This window comes from Accipiter gentilis, chromosome 9, assembly GCF_929443795.1.
Source record: "Accipiter gentilis chromosome 9, bAccGen1.1, whole genome shotgun sequence".
Taxonomy (NCBI): domain Eukaryota; kingdom Metazoa; phylum Chordata; class Aves; order Accipitriformes; family Accipitridae; genus Astur; species Astur gentilis.
The window spans coordinates 40707605-40735142 of record NC_064888.1 but is presented as its reverse complement, the minus strand read 5'-3'; the positions used below and the strand labels follow the sequence as shown (position 1 = coordinate 40735142).

Genomic DNA, 27538 nt, shown 5'->3' with positions numbered 1-27538 from the left:
ATCTCATTTGGATTGAGATATTCAGACTGCTGAACAAAAGATTTTTCCCCTACTTCTCTTTGTTGGTTTTCTATGCTGCTGTCCTCAGAAAATGCATTAATAGCATTGTAGCCAATATGGTCCAAAGCTATGAAACAAGAAAAATTTGTAAGAGGTGGCAATAACTTTTATTATATTACTTAGTGCAGAAAAAGCTTGATATAGAAAAAGCATACAAGCATTGTGCTCAGTCTGTTCAAGACATTATCAGTATCATTGTTCAACAGGACACTTGCCTCTGGAACTAAAATAAAAAATGTTATTTAATATTTTTGTTACAGTACAGATCAGTCAAGATTAGGAGACTCTATTTTGTTACTTTTGAGGCCTAAGAGTTGGAGTTAGTTTACGTCAGTAATTTGTTCTTCCCCCATCTTTCAAGGCCACTGCTGGTGCCCTTGAAGGATTAGAATTGGCGATTCTATGCTTTTTATAATGTATTAAGTACATCTTAGATTTTTAATTGTGGCAAAATGCTGTTAAAGCCTCGCAAGATTTCCAAGTTAATACACAGAGTACACAAAAAGACTCTTTGCTAATCCAACTTTCTAAACCGCTACAAATAACGTAAAATAAAAATGCTGCCTGTTCCTGACAGATGCTTTCACGCAGCAGTTACCTCCCGTTAACCGCACGCTCGCAGCCCCTGCGCTGTTTTTGCTGCACCCATTTTTGGTGAACCCCATTGTGCCAGGATTAGCCGGCCACATGACAATCTCTGCAATCACAATAATCGCCCCATAGCCTCCTATTCACAGCAGCCGGGGCACAGGCGAGAGTGATAAAGGTCAGGCTCAGCGTGCTTTTTCCCAATTATTCTCCAGCCCAGCCAAGCAGTAGCAGACAAGAGCAAACACACTGGCTGGTACTCACGGTCCGGCTTTAACGTGCTACTAAAGGGCAAAAGCTACTCGGCTTCTCTTTAACGTCTTTTGGTTTAATCACTGCTATTTTGAAGAGTTTGGAGGATTTTTTTAAATATGTTTTGTCGAGGTTGTTGAACCACTTGAAGTGTGACAAACAGACCACAAAGGCGGCAGCTGGACCCCAAGACTGAACTTTTAAACTGAAGAGCTGCGAAATACTAATCCTGAAGCAAGCAGAAATGGATTTCCTCAGGTTTAGGGGGCCTGAATGATCAATCAGTACACAAAGGACCCCTTCCACTAATAATGTTTTTTTGCTGGGAATAATATATGTAAGAAAAATGGAGTTTTTAAACATTTCTCCAGAGATCCACTGCTTTTCAGAATTACTTGACTGCAGCGACGGTGATGAAGAGGAAATACTAGTATGTGGAGAAGATTTAGAGCTTAATCCTTTTGATGGTTTGCCTTACTCTTCCCGTTATTATAAACTTATGAAAGAAAGAGAAGAACTTCCAGTATGGAAAGAGAAATATACTTTTATGGAAAGTTTGCTCCATAATCAAATTGTGATTGTATCAGGAGAGGCTAAGACTGGCAAGAGCTCCCAGGTCAGTACAACATACTTGGTTGGGGTTTTTTATTATTTTTAGAACATTTAATGTTGTACACTTTTCAGAGTTACTATTTTACTAATAATACATATTTTTAAAACCGAAAAATCTTTTGCAATTTACTATTTTTACTATTATTTAATATTTATTATATTTACTATTTACTATATATATATATTTACTATTTTTTTTTACTGTTCACTGCTGTTTCCCTTTACTTATTTTAGGCACATCAATATCCAGATTTATATTATACTAGTATCCAGTTTCTGTCAGTAGTGGGCTATTGCTACGCTGAGTATGGTATTGCAATACAATAACATCCAGTTCTGAAGAGTTCAGCTGCAGTGTACACACACATAATTGTATTGAGTTTAGCAGTTCTCAGTGTAGAAACAGATGTGCAAGCATCTATTTTAATTTGAGGTGTTAAGGCCTGAGAGGGAAAGTGAAATACAGAAGGTGGCAGAAGACTAATGCAGACAAATATAGATTTATAATACATATATATAAGCATACATTTAAATAACTTCTTCAAATACTCACAAACAATTCGCACTTACTTTACATTTGTCCATTACAAGATGTTTTTACTTGGTTAATGATGTCTTTTGGGCTTGCGGGTAAACTGAGCACTGAACAGCAACACTTCTCAGACTGTGATTGTCTGACACAGCTTCATAAACAACTGAAAAATCTCAAACTACAACTTTTTATGTACTAAATACTAAATTTAAAAATATCAAGCCCTTTCTGAACACTGAAGACCACGTGCATTAACTACTATAGTTTAAAATTCAGAACCAAATATACACATAACCTTAGAAAAATTCTGTATAAAATTTTCTTGTATCTATCAGTATGTACACTGTAAATTATTGTTTTGTTTGCACATCTAAACACCACACCTCAACTTGTAAACCTATCAACTATATACTTTAATATGTATTACAGAATGTATCAGCTAAAATCCTTCCCTACTAAAATTACAGGTGTATTTCTACTGTCTTCAGAGAGGCCACGGCTAAGTGTAAAATACTTTAGGATTTATTTCAGATTGCGTTAGTATTTTATCAATAAATCATCCCTTCTACATTTGGCTGGCCACTATTTTGTACATTTGGAGAATTTTATTGCCTCCTCCTTAATAATAACTAAAGTTGTCATTTTATTCTCTTTTTGCCCATCATCACACTGAATGCCCAGTGGAAACGGTAAACTCTGCAATGCCTGCATTGGATTCAATGCATATTCTTACTTCGAAAGTGTGGTTTGGTTCTGATTAGTGCTATAACAGGAAAAAAATACAGTGGATTTGCAGGCAGGTCATAAGAGAAGGTGAGAAAAGTTCTCAGGGAATGAAGGATTGAAATCAGTAGGGCTGCTTCTCAGGGAGAAGTAACGGTCTTTCCCTTACTTCAGCCAAGAGCAAATGCTTTTTCCAAGAATACACAATTACTTTACAGAACTCATATTAAAAGGCATCACTGAAGCCAAGATCTCAGTTGACTCTAAACACACAAATATCCCCTAGGACTATCAAATTCTTTTGTAATAATATATAACAACCTAAGTCTGTTACCGCAGCAAGCAGAGAAGAATTTTCAAGCAAGTGTTATAAGCCAAAACATTATTGTTTATGATTGGGATCAGGCAAAAACTTTCCTGCAGGTAAAGCTGTAGGATAATTACTGTTGCAGGGCATCTCATATTTGCCAGAGACTTTCATGCTGGACACTGCTAGAGATCACATATGAAAGTAGAGACATCATACTTCTCATTGAAAATTCCTATGCTCCTATAAAAAGGATACACACCTACCTGGTGCCTGGAATATTTTTTGGAGTGCAAAGTCTTTAGCCCTTGTCATTGACTTTAATTTATACAAAACAAACTTTGCATAATAATGAACTACATGCTAAGATACGTTCACTTTTTCAATTGCCCTTAAACAAGTTTAATAAGATGTAACACATTGCTGGCTGTTTTTTAAACATTTTTAGAAACATAAATAATTATACAGGAATAAATTATTTGTGGCTGATGCACTTGGTTTATATATGTTGATTAAGTAAAGGATTTGAAACCTAATACATCCACTAAAATAATATTTATAATGTAATTTTACTTTCTCATGACAGTAACACATTAGTATTTTCTAATGTTCATTTTTCTACTGCAAAATATATAAATTAGAGAGCTACTGCATAAGTTTCTGAAGCAGTTCAGTTTCATTTTTATTTGTTTACGCAGTAATCAATCTGAAATTACATATATTTACTATGGCATCTGTCAGTTTGAAATCCTCTTTTTCCTGGGACATGTTTCTCATGTCAAGCACCTGAATATGATATAGCATGGGCAGTTTTACTACTGAGCCAGCTGAGAAGCCCCTGACAACAACTGCACTAACATTGTTGGATCAATCAGGAGATGCCAGTGTTACCTGCTCCCCAGAGGCCAATTCTGCCGCTTCTGCAATATATTCAAACTAATCTAAGTCCAGTTGAGAAATTCCCAGGTAAACCTTCTGGCCCATGTCACTCCAACTCTTGACTACTTAAGAGATTCTGGGTCTGGACATTTATCAAGGCAGATAATTTCTGTGTTAGGTGCAGCTCATCCATCAGTAGTCAGGCAGACGATAAGAGGCGGGTGCTCAGGTTGATTTGGTTCTTCCACACTGTCTACTTCTTTTGAATTACAGTCTCTGCTAAGTGTGTTACATACCAAATATGTCTGTTTTCTTATTTACTCAGATTCCTCAGTGGTGTGCTGAGTATTGCCTTTCTGTCCGCTATCAACATGGCGTAGTCGTATGCACCCAGGTCCACAAGCAGACAGCAGTGTGGCTGGCACTGCGTGTAGCTGATGAAATGGATGTCAACATTGGCCATGAAGTGGGCTATTTTGTCCCATTTGAAAGCTGCTGTACAACAGACACTATCCTGAGGTTTGTGTGTTTGGTTTTCAATGCCTTCAAACTAATATGTAGCCTATAGTTCTTTGCAAGTGCAAAAGTTTGCAGCTGACAGCACCCCAGTCCCTAGCTCTTCATTGCACCACTCCACTAACGTGGTCAGGACAGATAACCTAACAACCAGGGAGAAACATTGCTAGAGTTGCAAAAGATTTTTGCATACAGTATGAAAACAAAAAAGCCCAAATCTGCTTTATGAAGTTGTGTATAATATTTTAAAAGGCAGATACTGGAGATTTTGTGATTGATCAATAAACTGTAAAAGGCTTGAAGGAGGTATTCTGTGTTAAATTGTAGTAGAGATTTAAGTGGGCAAGGTTACCATCTGTGCAAAACTTCATTAAGCGCCTCAGTAACCTCCATATCATTCCACTTTTTCTTTCTCTGTTTTCCAGTACAGGAGTGTTGATTACCGTAAGAGAACATGGGACAATCCATCACAAAGTAAAGCTGCAATTTAAAAGCAATCAAAAATCATGGCTAGAAAACAGTATATTCATTAACAAGAGAAAAAAAGCATTTAGGAGGATTTTTAAGAGATAAGAAATGCACTTAATGTATTAAATATAGGCAGGTGACAGCAGCAACACAGGGATTCAGAATTTGAGCCTCTCCGAAAGTTAGGAGAGATATTTTCTCTGGTTCCTTAATATGGCAGGCACAAACTATAACATCTAGAGCATAGATGACTTTTTCCCAGTCACTGATTTCCAGTGGAGAAGAGGATACTCTACTCACCACTTCTGAAAATCAAGTTCAACCACTCTTCCTTTTGTGTATCCTTTCTCTTTCACGGAGAACTCTGTAAGCCTCATCCTGCAGCACATCTTCCTGCAGCTGCTCAAGATGTGACAGGGAGATGAATCCTACCCTCTCCCACATCGAAACTTGGTTCAAGAATTCAAGTCCTGCTGAGCAATACAGAAAAAAAAAAATCATTTAAAAAAATTTCAGTAGCAGGAATAATAGGGATAAAAGTGAGGAGGACTTTACGGTATGAATTAATCTCTCACCTTGGTTTTGGCACTGCCTCAAGTGCTCATGTACACCTTCTTTTCTTCATCTAAAAGTATTAGTTCCTAGCTTGAGAATTGGTTGTGGCATGCAATATGCTTAGATAGTTTGGAAGATGAAAGGCCATATAAGTTATGATTTTAGGGCAGATGTATTTCTTCTTTTGCCTAGAGCATCCTTTCAACCATAGTGCCACTTAGTGTCATTGAATTACATTGAGTTTCTAGCTACTTAAAGAAGGATTTAAACACATAGTTGAGACTGTGATACTGGCTACAAAATAGACCCTCTGTTCTTATCAAATCTTTCTTGTTAGAACAGAAAGAACCAAGCTGCCCCCAAGACCCTGAATTAATTTCTTACAATCAAATCTGAATATTCCAAGAAATTTTGTAGAGTTTTCTGTTTGTATGTTGCAGATACTGTACAGATGATATGCTACAAAGGGAAATGATGTCTACACCTCTTCTGAACTATTATGGCGTTATCATCTTGGATGATGTGCATGAAAGAACTGTTGCAACAGATGCATTAATTGGCCTTCTTAAAGATGTCTTGATATCAAGACCAGAACTGAGGCTGGTAATACTCACTGCGCCTCATATGTCCAGCAAACTGCAGAATTATTATGGCAGCATCCCCTTCATAAGAGTGGAAAACAAACACCACGCAGAGGTTGTATACTCTTGCAGCATTCAGAAAGACCACTTTCTGTCTGCACTAAGACTGCTCTTTGAGATACACCATGCAAAAGAGAAGGGTGACATTGTGATCTTTCTGGCATGTGAACAAGTAAGTTATTAATTGATTCCAATATTTCTGATTTTAATCAAGAAACAATTTACATCTGTGTTTTTATATGACCTATAAATATCTTGTTGACAGTAAGACACCAGACACTGCCAACAGTTTTTATCATTTCAGGATTTTTTCTACAAAGAAGTTATGGTATACATAACTCTATATTAAATATATATATAGCATAAACCAATACAAGGAACTATCAGATTGTCTGTAGGCTTAAAGAAAGGCCATCATCCTTTCTGTGTGATACAAAAAGTAGCAAAGGCGGCACACAGGGACAAGGGCCATAGATGTAGGGAGTTAATACATCACAACCTATTCTGGCATTGGGTACACCACACTTTGTGTTATCCCTGTTTGGCAAGAATGGACAGATGTCCAGTTTGCGTAAATGTCCTACTTCACATGAATGTTTTTGCCTCAAATCTGCCTAAAAGGTTCTTCCATTTGCATTCTCCTTTATGGCTGCAAACTTCCTAACCATTTGTGTACACAACAGTAGGAGGCAAATGTCAATCCGGAGATGCTACAGATAATGCAGGAATCTGCATGGGCTTGGCTGTTCTAAATAGTGGCATCTCTGAATCCCTGAAGACAGCAGTGATGCCCTAAATCCACTGCTGCCAGGATTGCATGATTAGGTCCTACTCCAAAAAATTTCACAGTACTTTATAACTGTCAAAGCAATCTGCCCATCAAATAAACATTCCAAGACTTGAAATCCTTATAAATTATTATTTATTTCCTGATAGTGATCTTCAGCCTTCCACTTTGTATCATTAAATCTGCTTTAGTGCAACAAATTCACGTTAGTAGCTCCAGGAGATAATGACTTTTCACAAGCAAAGATAAATTGCCATAAACTACCCATGTAGAATTGCTTTTCACTGTAAAAAGGGATGGACCTGTAACACTTTCACTAATGCTAATTATCAGTTGTAAACTTTAGAGACACAAGTTTTACAAATTATGAATTAATGAATTCTCTGTATCATTTCCCATATTTACAATAAGTAATGTAAAGAGACAAAACACATAGTTTTTCCATTTTGAAGGACTGGGAATAAAGTCTTATTTCTGCTAAAAAATATTTGATGGGCAAATCTCACACAATACTAAAATAATAATTTCTTTCTTGCCAAGAAGAGATTACTTAGTTCTTTCTCTCATGATGAACAAAACACTCATTATGAACTGTTACCACACAGTTCACATCCCATGCATTCTTGCTTAACTGTGATTTAAAGTTTCATATTGCTAATGGCTCACTGTTCCCTAGCACTCAACTGTCTTTTAAGCTGAACAAAAATATGAATAAACTAAGAACATTAAGATTTATGAGTTGTCTTGGTGCCAGCCTTGCTATTAGATGCCACTGTCGTATCTTCATAAGAGTTTTTATAGAATACTTTCAACCTATAACTACTATGAATGTAGTGACATTCTCAAATAGAAACTCAATCTGGTTTCTCAATTTTGAAAAGTGTTTGCTAATAAAAATTCTTTTGAAAAAAAAAAAATCCCTTTCAAACTGAACAAGTCTATGAATGATTTTTGTATACCTTTAAAAAAAAAATTGTTGACAACACAAATGATTTTATATTTTAAAAAAAGACTAAAACAACAACAACAAAACCTTTTACAATTTATATTCCACCCCTGAATTTGTGGACTGTTTTAAAGGTGATGTTCCATTAACACAGCTTAGGGGCATTTTACTGACTTTATTAAGCCTTCATAGAGTTTATTAATCATTAGGAGGGACACTCCCCCCTGCCCCCCAACAAAAAAATCTTCACAATCCTTACATGTTCTTAAACATAACAATTAAGGCAAATTAGGGAGGTTTCTGCATACTTTTATCTTTTTATGTATTGTAGTTGGACTAAGAACATAATGGTAGTTTCCAAAGTGCCCCAAAGAGGGGCTCTGCCATTTTAGCCCTTCCAGTGATGGGGACAGTAGGGATTGGAGAAGGTTGGAGCAGTGATTTGCTGTGATCTGTTCTGACTCCAGGAGCACCCATGCACATGGCACCTTGGCCAGCAGTGCAGATCACCCCGTTGCCAGCCCCAGGGTGCACTGTGCACATATAGTGAGCTATCTCCCAGAGGACGCTGCCACTCAGGGCACCCCATGTGCATAAATTTGGTTCCAGCAAAAGAGAAAACATTTTGGGCACAGCAATGGGGTACCTGAGTACCTGCAACAGCATTACCAGCCCTACACACACGACAAATTTACACCAAACTCTCTGGCACTGAATCACTGATGTGGATGCATCTTACATGTCCTATATACATAAAGTTTAGTGACCTTTTTGTAATTTCTCAGCCTTGCTATTCCTATGCTATATTTTTGGACAACTGTCTCCCCTGGAGGTTGGTTTGGATATGATTAAAGCCAGAAAAGACTATTTTGAAAATTGCAGAAGAGAAGATATTTCAAAAAACAGCCCAGCTTTTCCCTGGTCTATAGTTAGCGGATACAGTCAGTAAATTCTCATACATAGTTCTGTTCCCTTTTGTTTTCCTTTAATTATTAATCATGTAAAATTTAAATGTTGTTATACTTTGATACATAGTTAAAATTCATTTTAAAGTAAAAAAGTTGCTTTAAAATTAAATATTGATATTTGGTTTACATATTTGAGAGGGAGGGGAAAAAAAATATCTTTCTCCTGATTACAGGAAATTGAAAAAGCTTACCAAATGATCAGACAGGAACAGTCTAATTTAAATCCTGACCTTGGAGAACTCATCCCAGTTCCTTTATACCCCACAAGACAAGACCTAATTCCCAAACCAAATCAAGACAAACAGAAATGCTGCAAAAAATACAGAAGAAAAGTGCTACTCACCACAAGCTTTGGAGAATCTTTGATTTGGATTAAAAAAGTAACCTTTGTCATTGATGTCGGTGTTGAAAGAAGAAAGGTTAGTAAAGTTAACCAGAATCAGTATGCCAAAAAATGAACTATTAATAAGATTTTTTTTCAGAGTGGGGTAAAGGGAAATGTGCAGCTAATAGATTGATGCAAATGGTTTCTAAAGGATCAAGTATTTTTATATTCTTTCATAAGTCAGATTCTATAATATTTTTAACATTCAAATTAACCAAATTTAAATACCTTTCATGGACATCTGATGTGAAAATCAAGCAAGAAAACACAATTACTTCCTAAATTAAGTAAGAAAAGAAAATCTTCAAGTTTCTAAAGCCAGATTAACACTCCCAGCTAAAACTGCCATTCATTTGGGCATGAAACAATTGACATTTCACTTGCAAACTATATCTCACTTTAGTTTGGGCCTATCAGTCATAATTATTTCTTCAGTATCTTATAGGTAAAGCAAAATACAATCAGTTCTTGGCTACCTATTGGCAGATTACGTGGTTTAGTAGATTAACCTCATCCCTTGTTTAACAACTTTGTAATCAGTGTAGTGCCACATATCATATAATGCCACAGGATGCTCACATAGGGAACCACTCCTTTTTAAAGCTGCTTGTGCTCCTTCTGGATACATGATTCCATCCAAGTACCTCAAAATGCTGCGATTTATCAAATTAATCGTGACCTTTTACATTTCATTCTATGTATGTCCTCAGTTCTTGTCTTCCACCCTATCCTGGGAAGAACTAGTGCAGCTGTAAACACGTATCTTTTGTTTCTTTCATTTATACAAATCTGATGTCCTAAAGAATGAGTGACTATGTAGGAAGAAGTCATTACATGAATTGGAAAGCTGCACTACTACAGGCTTTGTAATGGTCCTACATGTTTTGCTAGTCAAAATAAATATTGCAGGAATAGGCAAAAGAAACAATACAATACAGTTTCTTTATACAATCCAGAATGGAATCACCAAAATCAAAGTTAAGTGTTCCTGAAATTTTGGATCAGGGATCATTAACCCTGATTAGCCTTGAAAGTAGTTCAGGAAAAAGCTTGGGAACTGCCTCTACCTTTCATTTGCAAAAACCTGTGTCTAACACTATCATTTTTAAAGGTTCTCATATGAGAGTTTTAAACTAACTCAGCCTCAAGTCAAGGAAAAAAAAATAAAATTGTCATACTTTTGTGTGAAACTAACAAAAGCCTAAAAGCAGTTTTCAATTAGGCCATGCATAACAACTTATTTCTGGAACTACAGTTGTCTTGGATGATGGAAATTAATCTCACTTCCACAGTAATCTGAAGCCCAAAGTAAAATTCAGTGCTTCCAGACTTCTGTGAAGCAGAAATATGAAGCAATGGAAACAATTCAGTTTCAACACAGTCCTGATGGCCATCAAATCACCTCTATTGGTTATGCAATTTTTACCCTTTAATTCAACTATTTTGTCCTAACAACTAAAGTTTAGTCCTCTAATATTGATGCCTCAGCAATTCAAATTGACATTCAGTCCACACAGCTAAAAGTCAATAGAACATAGAGGGAACAGGCAAAATTTTGTGCAGAAAAAAATCCTGCATAAGTCTTGCAGTTGGGATATATAATAAATTTACCCAGAGGAAAAGAAATTTGTCCCCTGCACTGAAGCTCATTTTATCTTTTTTATTAAAGCCCTGCTTAAAGTAGACAAAGTTGATTCAGATGACATGATTAGAAAGTTGCCTTATCCAGATGTTTTATGTCTTGCCATATACTACAGAAGCTTATGGACATCATCTGGTGGTCAGAATAGTGAGTGAATTGGCTCCTCAGTTTAATCAAAATAAAGTACAATTAAGAAAAAAATAAAATAGGGCATTGTACACCTTTGTTACAGTCCTTGTCTCCTGTACTGAAGTGACAGATTTCAGTATTAAGAAAACAATCTGGAGTTATGGAACAAAATGCTATCAGACAATGTTGGGATTCTGTCATTGGAAGAAATAAATAATCTTTTTTGATGCTTTTCTCGATTACACCATAGGTATACATTTTGTGCTTTAGTAAGGTACATTTCTTCAGAAAAAGACATTTATCTTAGAGTATACTTACAGAGTTATTGCAAAACTTAAGTGTCTGTCAATTTATCAAAGTGCTGACTGCTCTCATTTCCAAGCTGGTGAAATATGTATTATAAAAAGAAATGAAAATGTTACTACACTTTCTGTAAAATGACCTAGACAAAAATTCAATACAGACCATTAATATTTTTGTAGTCTTCACTTATCTGATGCTTAATATCTCTTTCATTTAAAGGTGTACAATCCTAGAATCAGAGCAGACTCTGTTATAACGCAGCCTATCAGCAAAAGTCAAGCAGAGATGCATAAACAAATTCTGGGCATGTCTTCATCAGGTAGAATTATTAGCTCAAAATTTAAATCCATTAGCTTAAAGTATTAATAGAATCAATGTGGCAATGCAAAAAGAAAAAAAAAAAAAAAAAAAAACCAAAAAAAGTAATTTTCCTAAAATCTCTTCCAGGAAAACTCTTCTGCTTGTATCCTGAAGAATTTACATACAAAGAAATGAAATCACATCTACCAGCTAAAATACAGGAATCTAACCTAACTAGCATGGTTCTCTTCCTGAAGAGGATGGATATAGCAGGGTTCAGACACTGTGACTTCATAAGCAGGCCAGGTAATGAAGATGCACCAATTTTCCATATTTTTATTATTATTTTTGCAGTTATTTGAAGATTAATTTTGTCCTGTTATTCACAGTACTGTTTTTTATTGAAGTACTTATAAGAATATTGCTACTGCTTTTACCACTTATCTGCTAGAACCATGCACAATGCAATAGTTGCACTTAGAAAAATGGTACCGTGTATGAACTGTTTGCTCTGAAAAAGGCCATAAAGTATCTGAAAGGAATTGGAATGAAAAAATCAATATTCCAAATATCTTCTTATCTACTTTTCATATTATTTTCCTGGAACCCACAAAGAAAATTTGTCCCCAATAGTACAAGGCATTGTACACATATCTAATAAAACATATTCCTTTAATCAAAAGTTTACAACCCAAATAAACTACTGTTGTTACCTAGGAGATATATTTGGAGGAAATCAGCTTTCTTCTTATCCTCCAGCATCTCCCACCTCAAATTTACAATAAGCTGTTACTTAAGGACAATATTATTTATAAAATAAAGCCAAATAAACTTTCAATACTAGACAGGGAATACTCTGAATTTTGAAGTGTGAAGAAAGTGGTTGCTTTTTTTTTATTATTTTTTCTGACTTCATATTTTAGGGCTTTTTCTATAGAATTATATTCTCCTTTGTTCTGACCTACCACAAAACACAAGTACCACTGCAAATTCTGCTATTGATTTGAAGACAATTAAACTGAGGGAAATAGTACTGATTTCACTGGTTTGGGGATCATGTGACCTACCGCTAGGTTCATATATTATAATTTTCCAGTGCAAATAGGAAGAATTCCTATATTATCTTCCCTTTCCTCATGCACATACACAAAATTAGAACAATCACTTGTCTTCTACCTGTTGTGCACTATAATTAATCAGTAATAAAGAGTTTAATTTCCACTGTTGCATGTTGTGATAGATTGTAAGTGGAATTTTTAAGTAGAATTTATTCTACTTTTCCCTTGACTGCCTGTTTAGCAGAAACATGCCTAAAAGAAATGTGAAAAAAGCATTACCAGTCTGAGCAGTAACTCATTCAAGACTGATGAGAATTAGAGTATTTTGGCCCTATGAGTGTCACCTCTTGTGTCGAATCTAGGAAACCTTAATGGAAGATGGTTATAGAATACAGTTGGCTTCCACTCAAATTTAGGCAGTATTTTACCAAAAGAAAAAAAAATAATTCTAAAATGTATTGTTGCTTTTACTGAAGAGAGGTTGTGCCTGCCCCATCCCTGGCAGTGTTCAAGGCCAGGTTGGATGGGGCTTTGAACAATCTGGTCTAGTGGAAGGTGTCCCTGCCCATGGCAGGGGGGCTGAAACTAGATGATCTTTAAGGTCCCTTCCTACCCAAACCATTCTGTGATGCTGTGATTTAAATGCACAATGGAGACAGTTGGTATTCAGAGAGAACGAAACGCTAGAGGCATTTAAGGAATTCACAGATATAGGAATTCTAAGTTTTGTCTGTATTTTTGAGATAATGCAGCTGAAGAAAGCATCTTGCTGATGTGTACAAAATTGTAAAGGCATTTGATGAATGCATCAGCTTTACTTGGATTGGCATCAAATATGAAAAAGTTTTTCCTAACTAGATCAAAAGCGCAAGGTCAAGGTATTGAAAAGTTTGAGGAATTACTGAAACAGTGTGAGGAATGTTAGACAAACTCTTTGAACAAAGAAAAAAATCGCACAAACACTGTAGGGGGTCCACTGAAAGGAGATGAGAAAGTCTGCACAATTTCCTTGTCTCCTTCCTGTCTTAAGGCCCCACACAATTAAACATTTGAAACATTGCTTTAATTGTCTAGTACAATGCTTCCTTTATCCTAGGATAGATCACACATTGGCTTTTTTTGCCTTGGAGCTTTCTTTTTCCAACTTCTGACTGGGCAACAAACCTCTTCCCTACTAATACTTAAGTTATATCCCTACCACAATTCTCCAGAGATGACTATAAAGCTCACACTATCAGAATACAGACAGTTTGAAGTATCTGGTTGGTCTGAAAGAAACAGAAATACTGAAGGAAGCAAATTTGTAAGGGGATTTAGTTATTGTATTAGACCAATTTACAGAACTCAAAATATGTCAAGCTTTCAAGCACATAAACCTTTCTTTTGGGCCCTCCCAAGAGCTTTGGGTCAATGATCTTAGCCTGTGAAAGCCCAAGTTTTCTCATTCTGTGCTGAGATAGCCCCAACCTGCCGTACACACTCAATGCCACACAGGTCTCCAGTGGCTAAAGAAGCACGACCTCGTCCAGCAGAGGTAGAGACCAAACATAAAGTCACACCATGGAGTCCTTGCTGCCCAGTTCCAAATACCTCTGGTATCCAGTTAAAGGGTAGCCCTGAAGCTTTTTCATTTCTATTCACTAAGGTCAAATAGATGTTACACCCTTCTGGATTATGTACTGCAGGAGAGTATTGCAGAGTAGGCAAAGAGAAGAGCTATCAGAGATGGAAAGCATCCTTTCTTGAGCAAGAGATTTTAGCTTCCCAAGAAGGTTTCATTATCTTTGCTGCAGTTGGTTTAGTTGCATAAACCTTCTGTAACCTGAAGTGATGAAAAAGGCTGAGGAAGAGGAGGAGGGCTCTCTGAGACGGTATACAGACCTAAGTGAAAAAGATGAGCAACAAAGCTCACAAAACAAGCAGTGTGGCTTTTCTGACCCTAAGAAAACTCCTGGGCATATCAATTCTTATTCACATCTACTGCCAATGCATACAAAGCCAATTTGCCCACCCTCGACCAAACATGCCACAAGATCAACTGGACCAAAAAAACCTCCCACAAACAAGCAAACAAAAAGACATGGCAGTATTTCTATATGCTCTCATTTGACCCGGCCAAATCGTACAGATGCTAAAAACACAAACAGCCTTTCTATTTCTGCCCAGCACAGTTTGTCCTGGGCTTGGCTATTCCGTGTCTCTTCACCTCCTTGGACTTGATTTCCCTTTGAGTAAAGCAAGTAAACACATTGCAGCATCCCCCATGTGCCACGCATGCCACAGACTTTCCTATCCACCATTTCTGTTCAGCTAACATTCTCAAGTTTTCTTTGCAATTGAAACAGATGGAGCCTTTGGGTTCTTTTAACCCAAGGTGAATCTTTCCTAAACAAAATAATGTTTTCACTGAGATGACAGAGTAACATATGGACATGAACTACTGAACAAACAAATCAAAAGTACACTGAAATTCATAGCAAGAATTCAAAGAGAAGTACTTCACAGTCCATTCCCTGTACATGAAATAAAGAACATATAGCAGATAAGTAAAGAAACAAAAATTACATCAGTAAAACATTTTATTTCTGCTCAACAACAATGTGCATAAGGTTTTTTTCTGCTGCTCTTTGAGGAAAAATAAAAGCCTGGATTAACTCTGACTCATTACTGCATTGTGAAAGCAACAAACATGTCAGGCTTACAGCTGCTGCATTTAATTCACACTATAATCGAGATGAGCAAATGCAGTGGACTTGTTACCCTCTTTAGAATTCATGAGCCATATGAAAATGTATTTGGCACTGCAGCTCTGAAGTGCATTATTTGAATTCCTGTGCCACTATCATAGGGATGTGTTTACATTTTTATCAGTTAATCAGCTAGATCTTTACTATGTTATATAATGGGACAAAAGAACTCCTTTCCCATAGATTGCAGCAGCATAATGTATTTTTGTAAATCACGGGAAAATCCTTATTTAAAGTATGCAAATCAGTATAAAGATGAAGCCATGTAAAATTTCCATAAGAAATCAAGGTGAAAGCAGTTTGCATATGCTGCATTCATGCAGAATTACCATAAACAATTTTCAGATTAAAATATTTGTTGATGGTCATGGATACCATGACTTTTGAGTGCTATGCTATTATTATAACCCCACTGAGAATATATTTCTAGAATATCCATAACAAGAGTTGTATAAATGCATATCATTTCAAATTGTTTCAGAAACAAAATTTGTTTGTGTATGTTTTCATTAGAAACAGACTGTCAAAGACAGAAACTCAATGCACCATGTAAAGTCTGCTCAACAGAGGTCACTTCATGACAGATTCCTTATCTTAAGTTCACTTGTTGACTCTTTGATGTCTTAATTTCTGCATTTCATTAATTAAATAGTATTATATATCTCTTAATGAAAAGCTTTCTGATAGCATAGACATGGCCACATACCTCATAGTCTTCACTGCACAAATCAGTGGAAAAGCATAAAAGGAATTGGAGGAGGTAAGGACCAGACAGGAAACACACACTGGAATCAAAGTATGGACTGGACAACCTTATGCTTAGCAGCAGTCCCATATCTATGGGATAAGAGGCATCAGGAATGACAGTCACTGCAGTATGTATAGCCCAATAACTGAGCACATACCATACTGAATGTAGACAATTGTTTAGAATAGGGAGCTGGTATCACAAAGGGCATCCCAAAAATGAGAAGGGGTAGCCCTCATTAGTAGGTTAAAGCTGGACTACTCTCATGCCACTTACTAGAGAGTAACAAAAGAAACCACAGTGATTCAGAATATTTTTTATGACATTATAGAATATTCTTTAAATTATACTCTTTGTGGATATATATGTTGCACAGTCACGTACATGCTTTGAGGACGACACAAAGCAGATAGAAAACCAACTTCACTAAACAGTCAGTGCTATCCCTGGTGTGTGGATATTACTCAGTATATTTGTGTTAGGAAAATGCAGGTCAGCCTCTGTTCTGGCTGTCCTTGCTAGCAGAAAAAACACAGTAGGGACCATTACCAGCCAGCTTAGAGGAGTGAAGACACAACATAAGGGGGAATGGAAAGATTGTAAGGTATGAGTTTGGAAAAGTAATTTTTAATCATCAACTATAACTCTAATTTCAAAATAATAGTTATGGAATTGGTGACTTCAGAGCATGACAGACTCAAAAAATCCTACCTCAGAAGCTATAGGGGGGGGAAAAGAGAATCAAGATGAAACCTGCACACAGACACTTGTCCTTGCAGAAGAAAAATCTTTGCATAATTTGAAGAAAACTTGGCACTAGATTTCTCCATATCTTCAGTTTGCTATCCAAGGAGCAATGTTAAAAAACAGTAACAGAAAATGCCTTTCCCCAGAACTGTTCTCCCTGCAGTAATTACTTTGGCAGTTCTTCATGCTGTTAAGCCTAACAGAAGCTGGAAAAACTTGTGGTTTGCCAGGCAGTGAATCAGCTCCTTAAAGACACCATCCCTTCACCTGAAATTCATGTCAGCTCTAACTTTGTAACAGTTATTTCCGTGGAAAGAAAAGATCTGTCAAGGAAAAAGTATTTTACGTACTCAACATTTTCACAGAGTAGGAAACCAGAACACAGGACCTGTAGATCCTCTAGATAAGCATGATACAGCAGTTAAATGGACTATTAAAAATAATGAAATTTACGTTTCATTCCTATCTCTATCATTCACTTCTTACAGAACTTTGGGCAAATCACTAAATCACTTGCTTCCTTCTACAACAAGAATAATACTTTCGTATTTATTTTATCACACCTTAAACACTTCAATTTTGTCCATGTCAGATGTGATACTGAAAGGATTAAAGGTGCAGCTACCTTTAGAAACATAATTTACTCTGTTCATGTCAAAGTGACAAAAAACTGTGAAACAACAAATATCACTTTAAGTTAGCCTGAAACTCTCAGAGAAACGATTTCAGTGTTAACAATAACATTTAGTTAAGTATTTGCTTTACTAAGCCTAAGTATGATCAAGAGTAGGATCTGTATTTACAGAAAACTGGTCAGGTTTCCTGAAACAAGTCCAGAGCAACCCAGTCTTAAGTAGCCAAAGAACACAGGCAAGGGAAAGAAAATATCAGATAAAGAAATACCTTTTAAACTTCCAGGGATGTGACAGTTTCTTGCTGAAAATACAGGACACATCTTGAGAGCTTCTTTTTAACTTTGCTCCCGTGAAGGCAGCAGTCAAGTCACAAAGCCTTGTGGTTTGCCTCGATGGCAGCAGTGGTTGGCGCTGGCAAGCAGCCCTAAAAATAATGACTCTTGCTGGAAATCATTGTAAGACAATGCAGATTTCTGTTCCTTAAAAAGAGCTTACACTACTTTTGTTTTATCATAGTTTTTATTTAAAAAGGAATCATACCATAAAGAACTCTCAAATAAGAGTTTGCTGTTCTTACAATGGCTTTTTATTGAGTTTGTGCCTCAAAATGCAGACCCATACCTGAAAGCCCTATTCTCTTTTTCTTTGTTTTTTTTTTAATTGTTCTTTCACCTGCTATAATCTACCTTTACTATCTTGTCTTTTCTAGCACAGTAAAACTCCAGGAGTCTTCATTTTCTTTTTTTTTTCTTTTTTTTTTTGTAACACTCATAGCAAAATAGGGAAGTAATTTGTGCTTATAAATCTCAAGGCAACTAACTCTAGGGCATAAAAATGCAAATTACTGATGCTACCAGGGGATTGAAAATGGCTGCCATATAACCATATATTTTGTAGGTTCTAGCATAAACTACTTTGTTGATTTCTGGAAATTAGCTTTCCATGATTTCCTAGTAATTACTATATGTCTGAATGACCATTTTACTCTCCCTGTATTTTCAATCACTGATACCTATTTCCTGCCACTGACTCTTATTCTTCATCAGCTGTTACTTTTCATTTCTTTAAATTTCCTAAGTATTTTCTTTACAGATGCTTTAGCTATTGCAAGGGCTCATCTTTTATGCCATTAAACCTCATATGCCTGATAACAAATGTTCTCTCTAGACAGAAACCCCTCATGTTGTACAGGCAGAGATATGAACTCTAATAGTGAAATGAAACAGGTCCACAGTTTAAACAGGAATTTACAGACTCATGAGAGAATTTCTCTAAAAACTAATAGTAAGTGTTTTAAAATTAAGTGAAGTCACAACACTAACAGATTCACAGGCTGGAAAAGTTCTGTAAAAGCTCACATAAGGGGAATTAATAAACTATTTTTTCCCTTCAAACATTAGTAAAAGAAAAGTTTTAAAACAAAAAGTGCTTGCTTGCTTCCCATTTTACCTTTTTCTTTACCTTATTATAACTAGTTAATTACAGTGATGGCAATAAACTAGCAGTTCACTGCTAACGAAGTAAAAACCCAAACTCAAGATTTTCCTGCAGGAAGGCAAGGCACCTGAAGTGCAGCATTATGGCTAAACATGACGTACCAGCTCCTTACAGGCTTGCTTTTTCTTTTAATCTTCGTGATGAAGAAGTAGCCTGCCAAAGACAGGTTCCCGTTCATATTGAATTCAAGCAAGAAATTATTTCTAGTCATCTACTAACGGAGATAAAAGAACAAATACACAACCTGCCTGTGTGGGTAGCTGCGGTTGTGTTTTGTTTTTTTTATTTAGAGATTTTTTTGACATTAATATGCAATGTGACAGCAGCCCACAGAAGCCTGAAAAATTGCCGGTGCAGTCATTAATTTCCCATTGCTGGGTATGCTTGGCTGGGGACAAGGCCAAGTCCTGCTGTAGTGGAATTTTTGCCACCAACTTCAATGGGACTAGAATTTAACTTGTTATCCATAAAACAGAGAGAAAATATCAAACAGTCCCTTAAACTGGAATAAGGAGAAAGTTGCTGCAGTGATAGGAGAGCAGTCATGAATTTAAATGAACTGGCACTCATAAAAGATATTCACCATTACAATAAGACCTCAAATAAAAAACTACCTTTGAAAAGAGCTGGGAGGAAATAGCCTTCACACTTCAAGAGTTCCCAAATTTCCACCAATGTCCTTCATGCTCTAGCAACTACTGTTTGGAGAATGTAGGCTTGACAACTTCCACTCAGCTTTCAGGTTCACTCTCTCTAGCCGCAGGACTGTAGCCACCGTGGTTGCACATAAAGCTCTTCTATGCTTGTTTTGCCAAAGGGACCTACTTGCATCAACAGCAGCTTTCTTGTAGACCTGCTCGAGTTCTCATTTTAGGTACCGATTTGCTTAATCCTGTCCTTTCAGACATGTTTTGTTATCACTGCAACTGTGAGGGTCTGAGTTCCTTACACCATTCATTCAGCAGAACAAAATGTCACTGAGAAAACACTTAGACTAACTTTTTCAAAATTAAAAAAAAAGACAGAATAACGCTTCAGATTCTTCTGGCACCATCTACCAAAAGAAAAAAACAGTCAATAATAGTAAAAGGGTTAGGGTATACATAAGCTGATTCTGTCTTCCATTGCCTCAGATGCAGAAAAGCAAGAGAAAAATAGTGGGGGAAAAAAAAGGTAAAGGAGAAATGCAGCATGATACTTAATGAGAGAGTCTTTGACAAACTCCTTCGTTCTTTACTCCCACCCAGCTGAGAGCTTCACAAGAGCTACTACAAATGCCATCTTTTGGTGTATCAAGAAATAACTGATAAGATGTAATGATAACTGATGAAAGGTGTATTTGTGTCCAGGGGGATAAGCCACTTCTCCTGTATCTTCAAATCTTGTGGGTTGTTGATTTCATTCACCCTCATTCATGAAAGAGGAAGACAGACCTATGACTTGTGCAGGTACTCCTCACAGAATAAACTTAATATGCCATTGATCAAAACTGAATTAACTGAACAATTAACTGAATTAATTGTTGATAATCTAGCAGTCTTCAGAAAAAGCACACGAACCACTTTAGCCTGAAAGCTCGGTGTTCAACATACGCAAAGCAAACCTTCCTACCAAACACTTCTGGCAGGCCTCACTTGCATTTACCTAACTTCTAAGATACAAACCCCATCACTTCAGTCTTTGTTCTCCTCTGCTTTCACTGTTCAGATGCCCATCTTAAACGCTAAGCCCTAACTCATTATATCCTTCATGTTTGCCTCTCTTCAGTCCTTTTCGTATTCATGCCCCCTATGCACTGTGTGGTCCAAATTCACTTATTTCCTACTTTTTTCCCAAATCAGTTTCTCAGCCTACCTAATTATTTTCCTATATTCACTCATTATTTTTTTCTGCCTCACTGTTCGCACTTCTAACTATTGAGGTTGTAAGGAAGTTATAACCTACAATAAGGGAAAATTGAACATTTAATTTTGGGCAGTGAGAAAGTACAGCCAAATGCTAGGGAGACATTTTCTTTTACTATGTTCCCATTTTTCTTCTGACATCATGAGAAACTGTGTAGAAAAAATAATAATAGCTAAAAAAAAAAAAGGCAACCAAGAGAACTCCAAACACCTGCAAGAATGGTAAAACATCTACAACTTCTGTAGATGTTTGTGTATCTCTCAGCACCCCTCAAATGCGACCACCTCTCTCTAAAATGAACGTACACACAGAAAAATACCTGAAGACTACCAATAGCGGAAGGAGGTTTTTTACATAGTCTGGGCGCAATACACTATTCAGCACTGTGTCTGGACTTTTGACAAAAACTGTTCTGACACACAAAAAAATCAACAAAGTTATTTGCAGCCCTATAATTGTTAGCCCTTACTTTCTTCCTCTAGAACGTTCTCAGCCTTCCGTTCGTCTCATTACTTTTTCTTCTTACTCATTGTGAAATAATAGAAGCTGACTTCCATTATTTTCACACAGGAAATATACAACTGAAATACTATAATGAGAATTCAGTCATTCATTTATATGTAGCCATTGTCAAGAATTTGAATTATCTTTCCTTTTTATTAGCTCCCGAAAGCCTGATGCAGGCTTTGGAAGATCTCGATTATCTAGCAGCCCTGGATAATGACGGAAACCTTTCTGAATTTGGAATTATTATGTCAGAATTTCCCCTGGATCCACAACTATCAAAGTCAATCCTGGCTTCGTGTGAATTTGAGTGTGTTGATGAAATGCTAACCATCGCGGCCATGGTAACAGGTACTTGTAAATAATGTCTTACTGCATGGCTTATGCTACCTGCCAAATCCACGTAGACTCTTTCAAAGTCTTATTCACAAGGGCAACCCAAAGACAACCTTTTGTTATTTACATCCTGCTTATTTCAAGTAAATTAATAACTTTGGCTGTTTAAGTCTTGACTTCAAGCATGCAATGAAACACAAGTAATGAATCCATAAGTAGCGCTCCATTTCCATGCTTCAGCTGCCGCATTAGCTTCCAACCTTTTGTCAGAAAGCATACACAGGACATCCCTTCAAAATGAACATTCTTATCTCACACTCATGTACATTTGTTACAGAATGGAGCAGCAAATTAGGAGAAACTCTAATTATAAACAATATCAAACTGTTGACCTACAAAGAATTACTTTGTGATCTTGTTTCTCCACTTCAAATATTTTACAAAACTAATATAACCTTACGTATCCATACCATTCTGTCCTGATGGATTGCTCTGCTCCTACATGGCACTGTGAGACAAACCAGCTGGCCCCAAAGACTGGACACATGAAGTCTGGACTGGAACATTTATATTAGAAGGTTGTTAACTATAGAACTGCTTTCATATGATGCGACAGAACTTTCAAACCAATGCATAAACCCCAGAGATTTAAAACTTTTTCATACTGTGAAAGCTGCTATTGAAATCGTAATACATCAAAGATGTACAAAATCAAAGATTTTGGGATAATCGAGAGGAGGGTGACTCCAGAAGTTCAAACAGCAAATAATGATACTGATTTCTCAGGATCCTACCACACAGTGCAGGACAGGGCTAGACTTACATCCCTTCGGGTCTCAGTGTTACAGTGATGGTGGCTCCAGCAATATTTAGCTTGTCTTGCTTCTCTCCACAGCAGCCTCCTAACCATATAGCACTATGCTACTGATTTTACTGCATAACTCTAGTACAGAACCAATGCTTGAGAGCTATCTACTGCTCAACAGCCACAGCTTAACCTTGCCTATAGAGAATGTTTTAGCACGGCATTATTGTGCTCTGCCCAGAGGGAACATCTTAGGCCCAGAAATTGGTGAGGAGTCTTAGACAGCAAGGACATGAACACACAGGATACCATGCCGAATTAGTTGTTTTCCTTATAGAACAACTTGGGTTTATGCCTAAACTGGCTTGATTTTTAATAGTGGGCCTAAACTTGTGATAAAATTTTTAAGTACATACAATAAATGTAAACGATTGAGCATAGGCACACTTTAGTTTTTAAAATCTCAACCATCTCAAAAGACACAATTATGTAGCACAGTACCACAACAGAAGTAAAATGCACTGGAAGGCACAAATTTCAACATACAGGAGCAAGTAAAGGCATTACATCCATAGATTTAGTTTCTTTCTATATTAAAGAAACCATATGCTTGGATTCTGGATAAATTGGAACATGCCATTATGAAGCATTTTTGGCACCAGTCTAGGAGAAAGCTGCTCACCTTCTTCCGTGTTTGCAGCAAAAATTAACTAAACAAGATTGAAAGAACATCCACATAAATAGAACCTTAGTGAATGCAATAGATTCAGTTCTTCAGCAGCAATCCAACACTGAAGATTAAAGGGAACCGAGAAAGGAAAAAACCCAAAAATACCAGTGGAGTTACTATCTGTGCATGCACCTGCCCGTCTTAATAACCACTGGCTTGATCTTTTTCTAAGCTCCGAATTGCTTCTTACACGCACCTCCTGGAACAGAAGAGATTGCTCTTACTTGCTGGCGAAAATTCTCACACCCTGCAGGAGATCACTTCACCCTTATCAATGTCTTCAACGCCTTCAAGGAAGCCAGCGCAAACTCCGCAAGCCAATGTAAGTGCACCCATACCAGACAAAATGAAGCACATTGTAACCAATTTTGAAAACACAAAACAAAAATCTGAACGGTCATTGTTAGCATTAATTAATAAAACCTTTTTGAGTGATTCCTTCTAGAATTACTAATTTGCAGGGAGAAACCCAAAATAGTAGACACTGCAAATGAGTATTAGTGTTAGTTTACTAACTAATTGAAAATGACCTAGGGCAGCATACCTCATCCAATAAGGATACGTAAGCACTATTACAATTGTCATTTTAAGTGATACTGTACAAAAACAGAATGATGATTCCTCCTGTAAGAGCACATAATCAAGGTTTAAGATGTGAAGTGACAAAGTTGAGGAGGGACTTGATTCCCTCAGCAGCCTAACAATTCTGGTGTTTTTTCTGACAGCTGTCAACTAAAAGGAAAGTTTAAGGGGAAAAATTGAAAGTAGTGAAGTTCACATTTACAGGAAAGCAAATAAAAGCCAGGGGACTGCACAGCAGACAGCAGGTCTTCACAGAATTTTTCTGTGCTCAAACATCTTGCTCAGGTTCATTTAGCCTGAGTCCAGTACTTGGAGTGCTAAATTTGCATATACTAACTAAAAACTTAGGACAGAACAGTAGGATTGTTTCATGTTCAGTCATGCTGAATGCTGAAGAAAGGTCCAAGAGAACCTGTCCTTCACCAGCATGCAGGATCATCACCAGCATTACAGATGTGATTTCAGTTCCATATCCTGGCCTGAATCCAGAAAGCCTGAAAATAGAGTTTCTACTCGTTCCATTTGAAGCTATAACTTTTTACAGACCAAATAAGGGGTTTTGAATATTTTTATGCAGAAAGATATAGCTAAAATTCTATAAAACCAAGTAAGGATATCGAGTATTGCCCACTTACTTTACGAGCAATATCAATGAGCCTAAGCTACCCACATGGCTCTTGTTATCAGAATTTTGGACAGCTCTGACATAGCTAGTAGCTCCAAAATGTTTTTAATCTATTGCACCAGTCAAAGAGCATTTTATAGTGCAGTATCTCTGTGGATAGTACCTATCAGTAAGACTGCTTTAAGCCAAAATACTGTTTTTTCCTCCACAGACTACAGTAATGAGAAATGGTGTCGTGATTATTTTCTAAGCTGTTCCGCACTGAGGATGGCAGAAATTATCAGAGCCGAACTAGTAGAGATTATGAAGCGTATTGAACTTCCCATTTCAGAACCGGACTTTGGATCAGAAGAAAATATACTAAGCATTAAGAAATCTCTCTTATCTGGTTACTTTATGCACGTAAGGAAAAATACTGTGGTTTCATCTTACTGCATTGTTAAATTATATAGTACGCTTTCAGAGAACTTAAATTAGGTAGTGAAATCTCTCGATCATCAGAAAGGATAAAAGCCATTTTTCCAAAGTGTAACAAACACTTCTGCCGATGCCAATCTTCTGTCTGGGGTTTAGCTATCACAGCATGAAGTCCACACACTTCCCTGCAAGAGGAAAACTGTCAATATGCCTTTCACTCACAAAACTCTTTTACCTCAAAAAATTCTTTAACTTGTAATATTCTCTCAGTCGTTATTTCCTTTTTGAAGATGTTTTTGCAAAAATACCCTGGAAACAGAGAATTGACTTGTTGAGTATGTTTAGATATACATAAGATACAGTTTTCTTCATCGCAACCAAATGAGGTACTCTAACTGTAGTTGTAAACATGAACAAGAAAGGTTTAATATATTCCCACTCAAAAACATGCTTTCCTTCACATCACTATGCTCCGCCTAAATACAAGAACGACTCCTCCAAACTATACTACTTCAAGTAGTAAAGTCTTACAATTCTTACATCTGTTTTCACACAGACCCTTCAAAGCCAAGTTCAGATACTTATTGTGTAAGCGTGCCCTCATTTGTTGCAGACAGTTCCCTTTCAAATATACTGATCAACATTTTCTTTAACCCTAAGACTCATTTCATAGTATCCAGTCCCTAGCTTTCCCACAGAAATTTGGGAAGAGGTTTAGGCTCTCCAGTTGAAAGTATCTGAATACGAGTTTAATTCCTGGGTTTAATATAATAGGCAGACACTGATCTATGCATCTCATACATTCAATTAAGTAATGGATAACTCCTTGCATTTTTTTTTTATTAGATTGCTCGTGATGTAGATGGCTCAGGTAACTACTTAATGCTAACACACAGACAAGTGGCCCAGCTTCATCCTTTCTCATCATATTATAACACCAGAAGGATTCCTGAGTGGGTTTTATTCCACGAGTTTAGTATATCAGAAGACAATTCCATCAGAGTCGTCTCCGAGATATCACCCGATCTGTAAGTTAACAATGATGAAACTGTTTCTTCACTCATACCTCTATCACAAAAGCAAGTTAACTTAAGTCACAAACAGGATAAGGACATGTGTGTACATTGAGAGCAATGCTTGGAGAAGTCAACGCCAGTCATCTCCTTTTCCTTCATCTCTGCCATAAAAATAGCTATCGTCTGGTTCTGTTGAGAAAACATTCCGAGCATAACTGATTCACTCTAGGTACGGATATGGTTTTAAAAAAAAAAAAAAAAAAAAAAAAAAAAAATCAGTAAAATAGGCATAAGAGAAGAGGACAATTTTCATACCTAGTCAAGCAACAAGAGGAGTTGGCATCACTGGAAAGGTGAAGAAATTGTTGCTTTTCATACTTTTTATATTCACTAGTGAGTATATATGGGATAAATTTTATTTCTTTGTTGCCGGTATTGTTCTGTCACTGTGTGTAGCTTTGCTTGATGTCTTCATTTTCGTTCAAAACACTCACTGCATTAGAGCTCAGAACTATTAAAAAAGGGAAGAACTGTGATTTCCCACCCTTACTATTCTTTTCATGCAAACGAAAACACCATTTAAGTCAGTTTTTTTTATTTCCTAATGTGTGCTGATCTGTTCAGGTAATGAAGTAAGTCTCAATGTCTGCTGCTGCAACTGTAGTCAATTCATCCATTGAAAAAACTCCTTACAAGTTGCAAAAGTTTCTTACAAAGTACAATATACAGAAAAAAAAAATCAAGGAAGAGTTAACACAGCAATGTACTCATAGATTAATCTAGCTGGAAATTTCTTTGTTCCCTGAAAAGCTATTTTCCAGCAAATCTTTTTCTCGACATGTTTTATGTACTCAGCCAGCTAAATCATCCCATATCAACTGTTTATGGATTCAAGAAAAGACTACAGTCTTCCTTCTGCAAAAATCTCTTTACAACGAGAATATACATTTCACTGTCCTATCTTTTCTATTTCCAATGCTTATAAGAAAGGCTTTTTCATAATTTTATTGAACCCAAAATAAGTTCAAATCCAGAAAAATTACTATTTCATGTGATCTGCAGCATTGAGAACTGAACAACAATCACCTGAAGTGTAGACTGAGTATATTAAGTGCAAGTCTACTGAAAGCACAAACTACTACTACATCTTGCAGAGTTTTGGTTTTGAGTTGAAATACCAACTTTGCAGCTTTATGCATCAGCATGTTGCTGATGTCTTTTGTAGTAGCCTGGAAATAGCTACTCAAACATTTCAAAATTCAATTAAAAAAAATAATAATGTTTTGTCTTCTTTCCTCACCAGATTCGTGGAGCTGGTACCTCAGTATTATTTTAGCAATCTCCCTCCTAGTGAAAGTAAGGATATTCTGCAGGAAGTGATCAATCACTTGTCACCTGTTTCAACCACGAAGGAGGAACAGAAAACTAACAATGACAACAAAGAAAATGAAAAATTTCCCCAAAGTCCCACTGAACAAAGATGTATTATTCAGTGATTTTAGACTGAACTATCATATATTGGACAAATATAAATAAAAGCGGTATATGCAATATACTTCCCCATCTTAACCCATGTAATTATTTTGAACTTTT

At 36.6% G+C, this 27538-nt stretch overlaps 1 protein-coding gene across 1 annotated transcript; it reads left to right on the top strand.

Moving 5' to 3' along the window:
* The first annotated feature begins 1246 nt into the window (after positions 1–1246).
* On the top strand, positions 1247–27454 carry DHX32 (DEAH-box helicase 32 (putative)). Its single transcript, XM_049809557.1, has 11 exons — positions 1247–1516; positions 4279–4472; positions 5933–6305; positions 9008–9253; positions 11513–11612; positions 11741–11899; positions 21594–21785; positions 23478–23627; positions 24724–24914; positions 25776–25957; positions 27249–27454. The coding sequence occupies exons 1-11, from the start codon at positions 1247–1249 to the stop codon at positions 27439–27441; spliced, it is 2250 nt and encodes a 749-aa protein (XP_049665514.1). The 3' UTR covers positions 27442–27454.
* The last annotated feature ends 84 nt before the right edge of the window (positions 27455–27538 follow it).

Excerpts from the sequence above, each read along its gene's own strand:
- DHX32 (XM_049809557.1), top strand. The coding sequence starts at position 1,247 with ATGGAGTTTTTAAACATTTCTCCAGAGATCCACTGCTTTTCAGAATTA. Across the intron at positions 9,254-11,512 it reads TCGGTGTTGAAAGAAGAAAG|GTGTACAATCCTAGAATCAG; the intron begins GTTAGTAAAGTT and ends TTTCATTTAAAG. Across the intron at positions 11,613-11,740 it reads TCTGGGCATGTCTTCATCAG|GAAAACTCTTCTGCTTGTAT; the intron begins GTAGAATTATTA and ends AATCTCTTCCAG.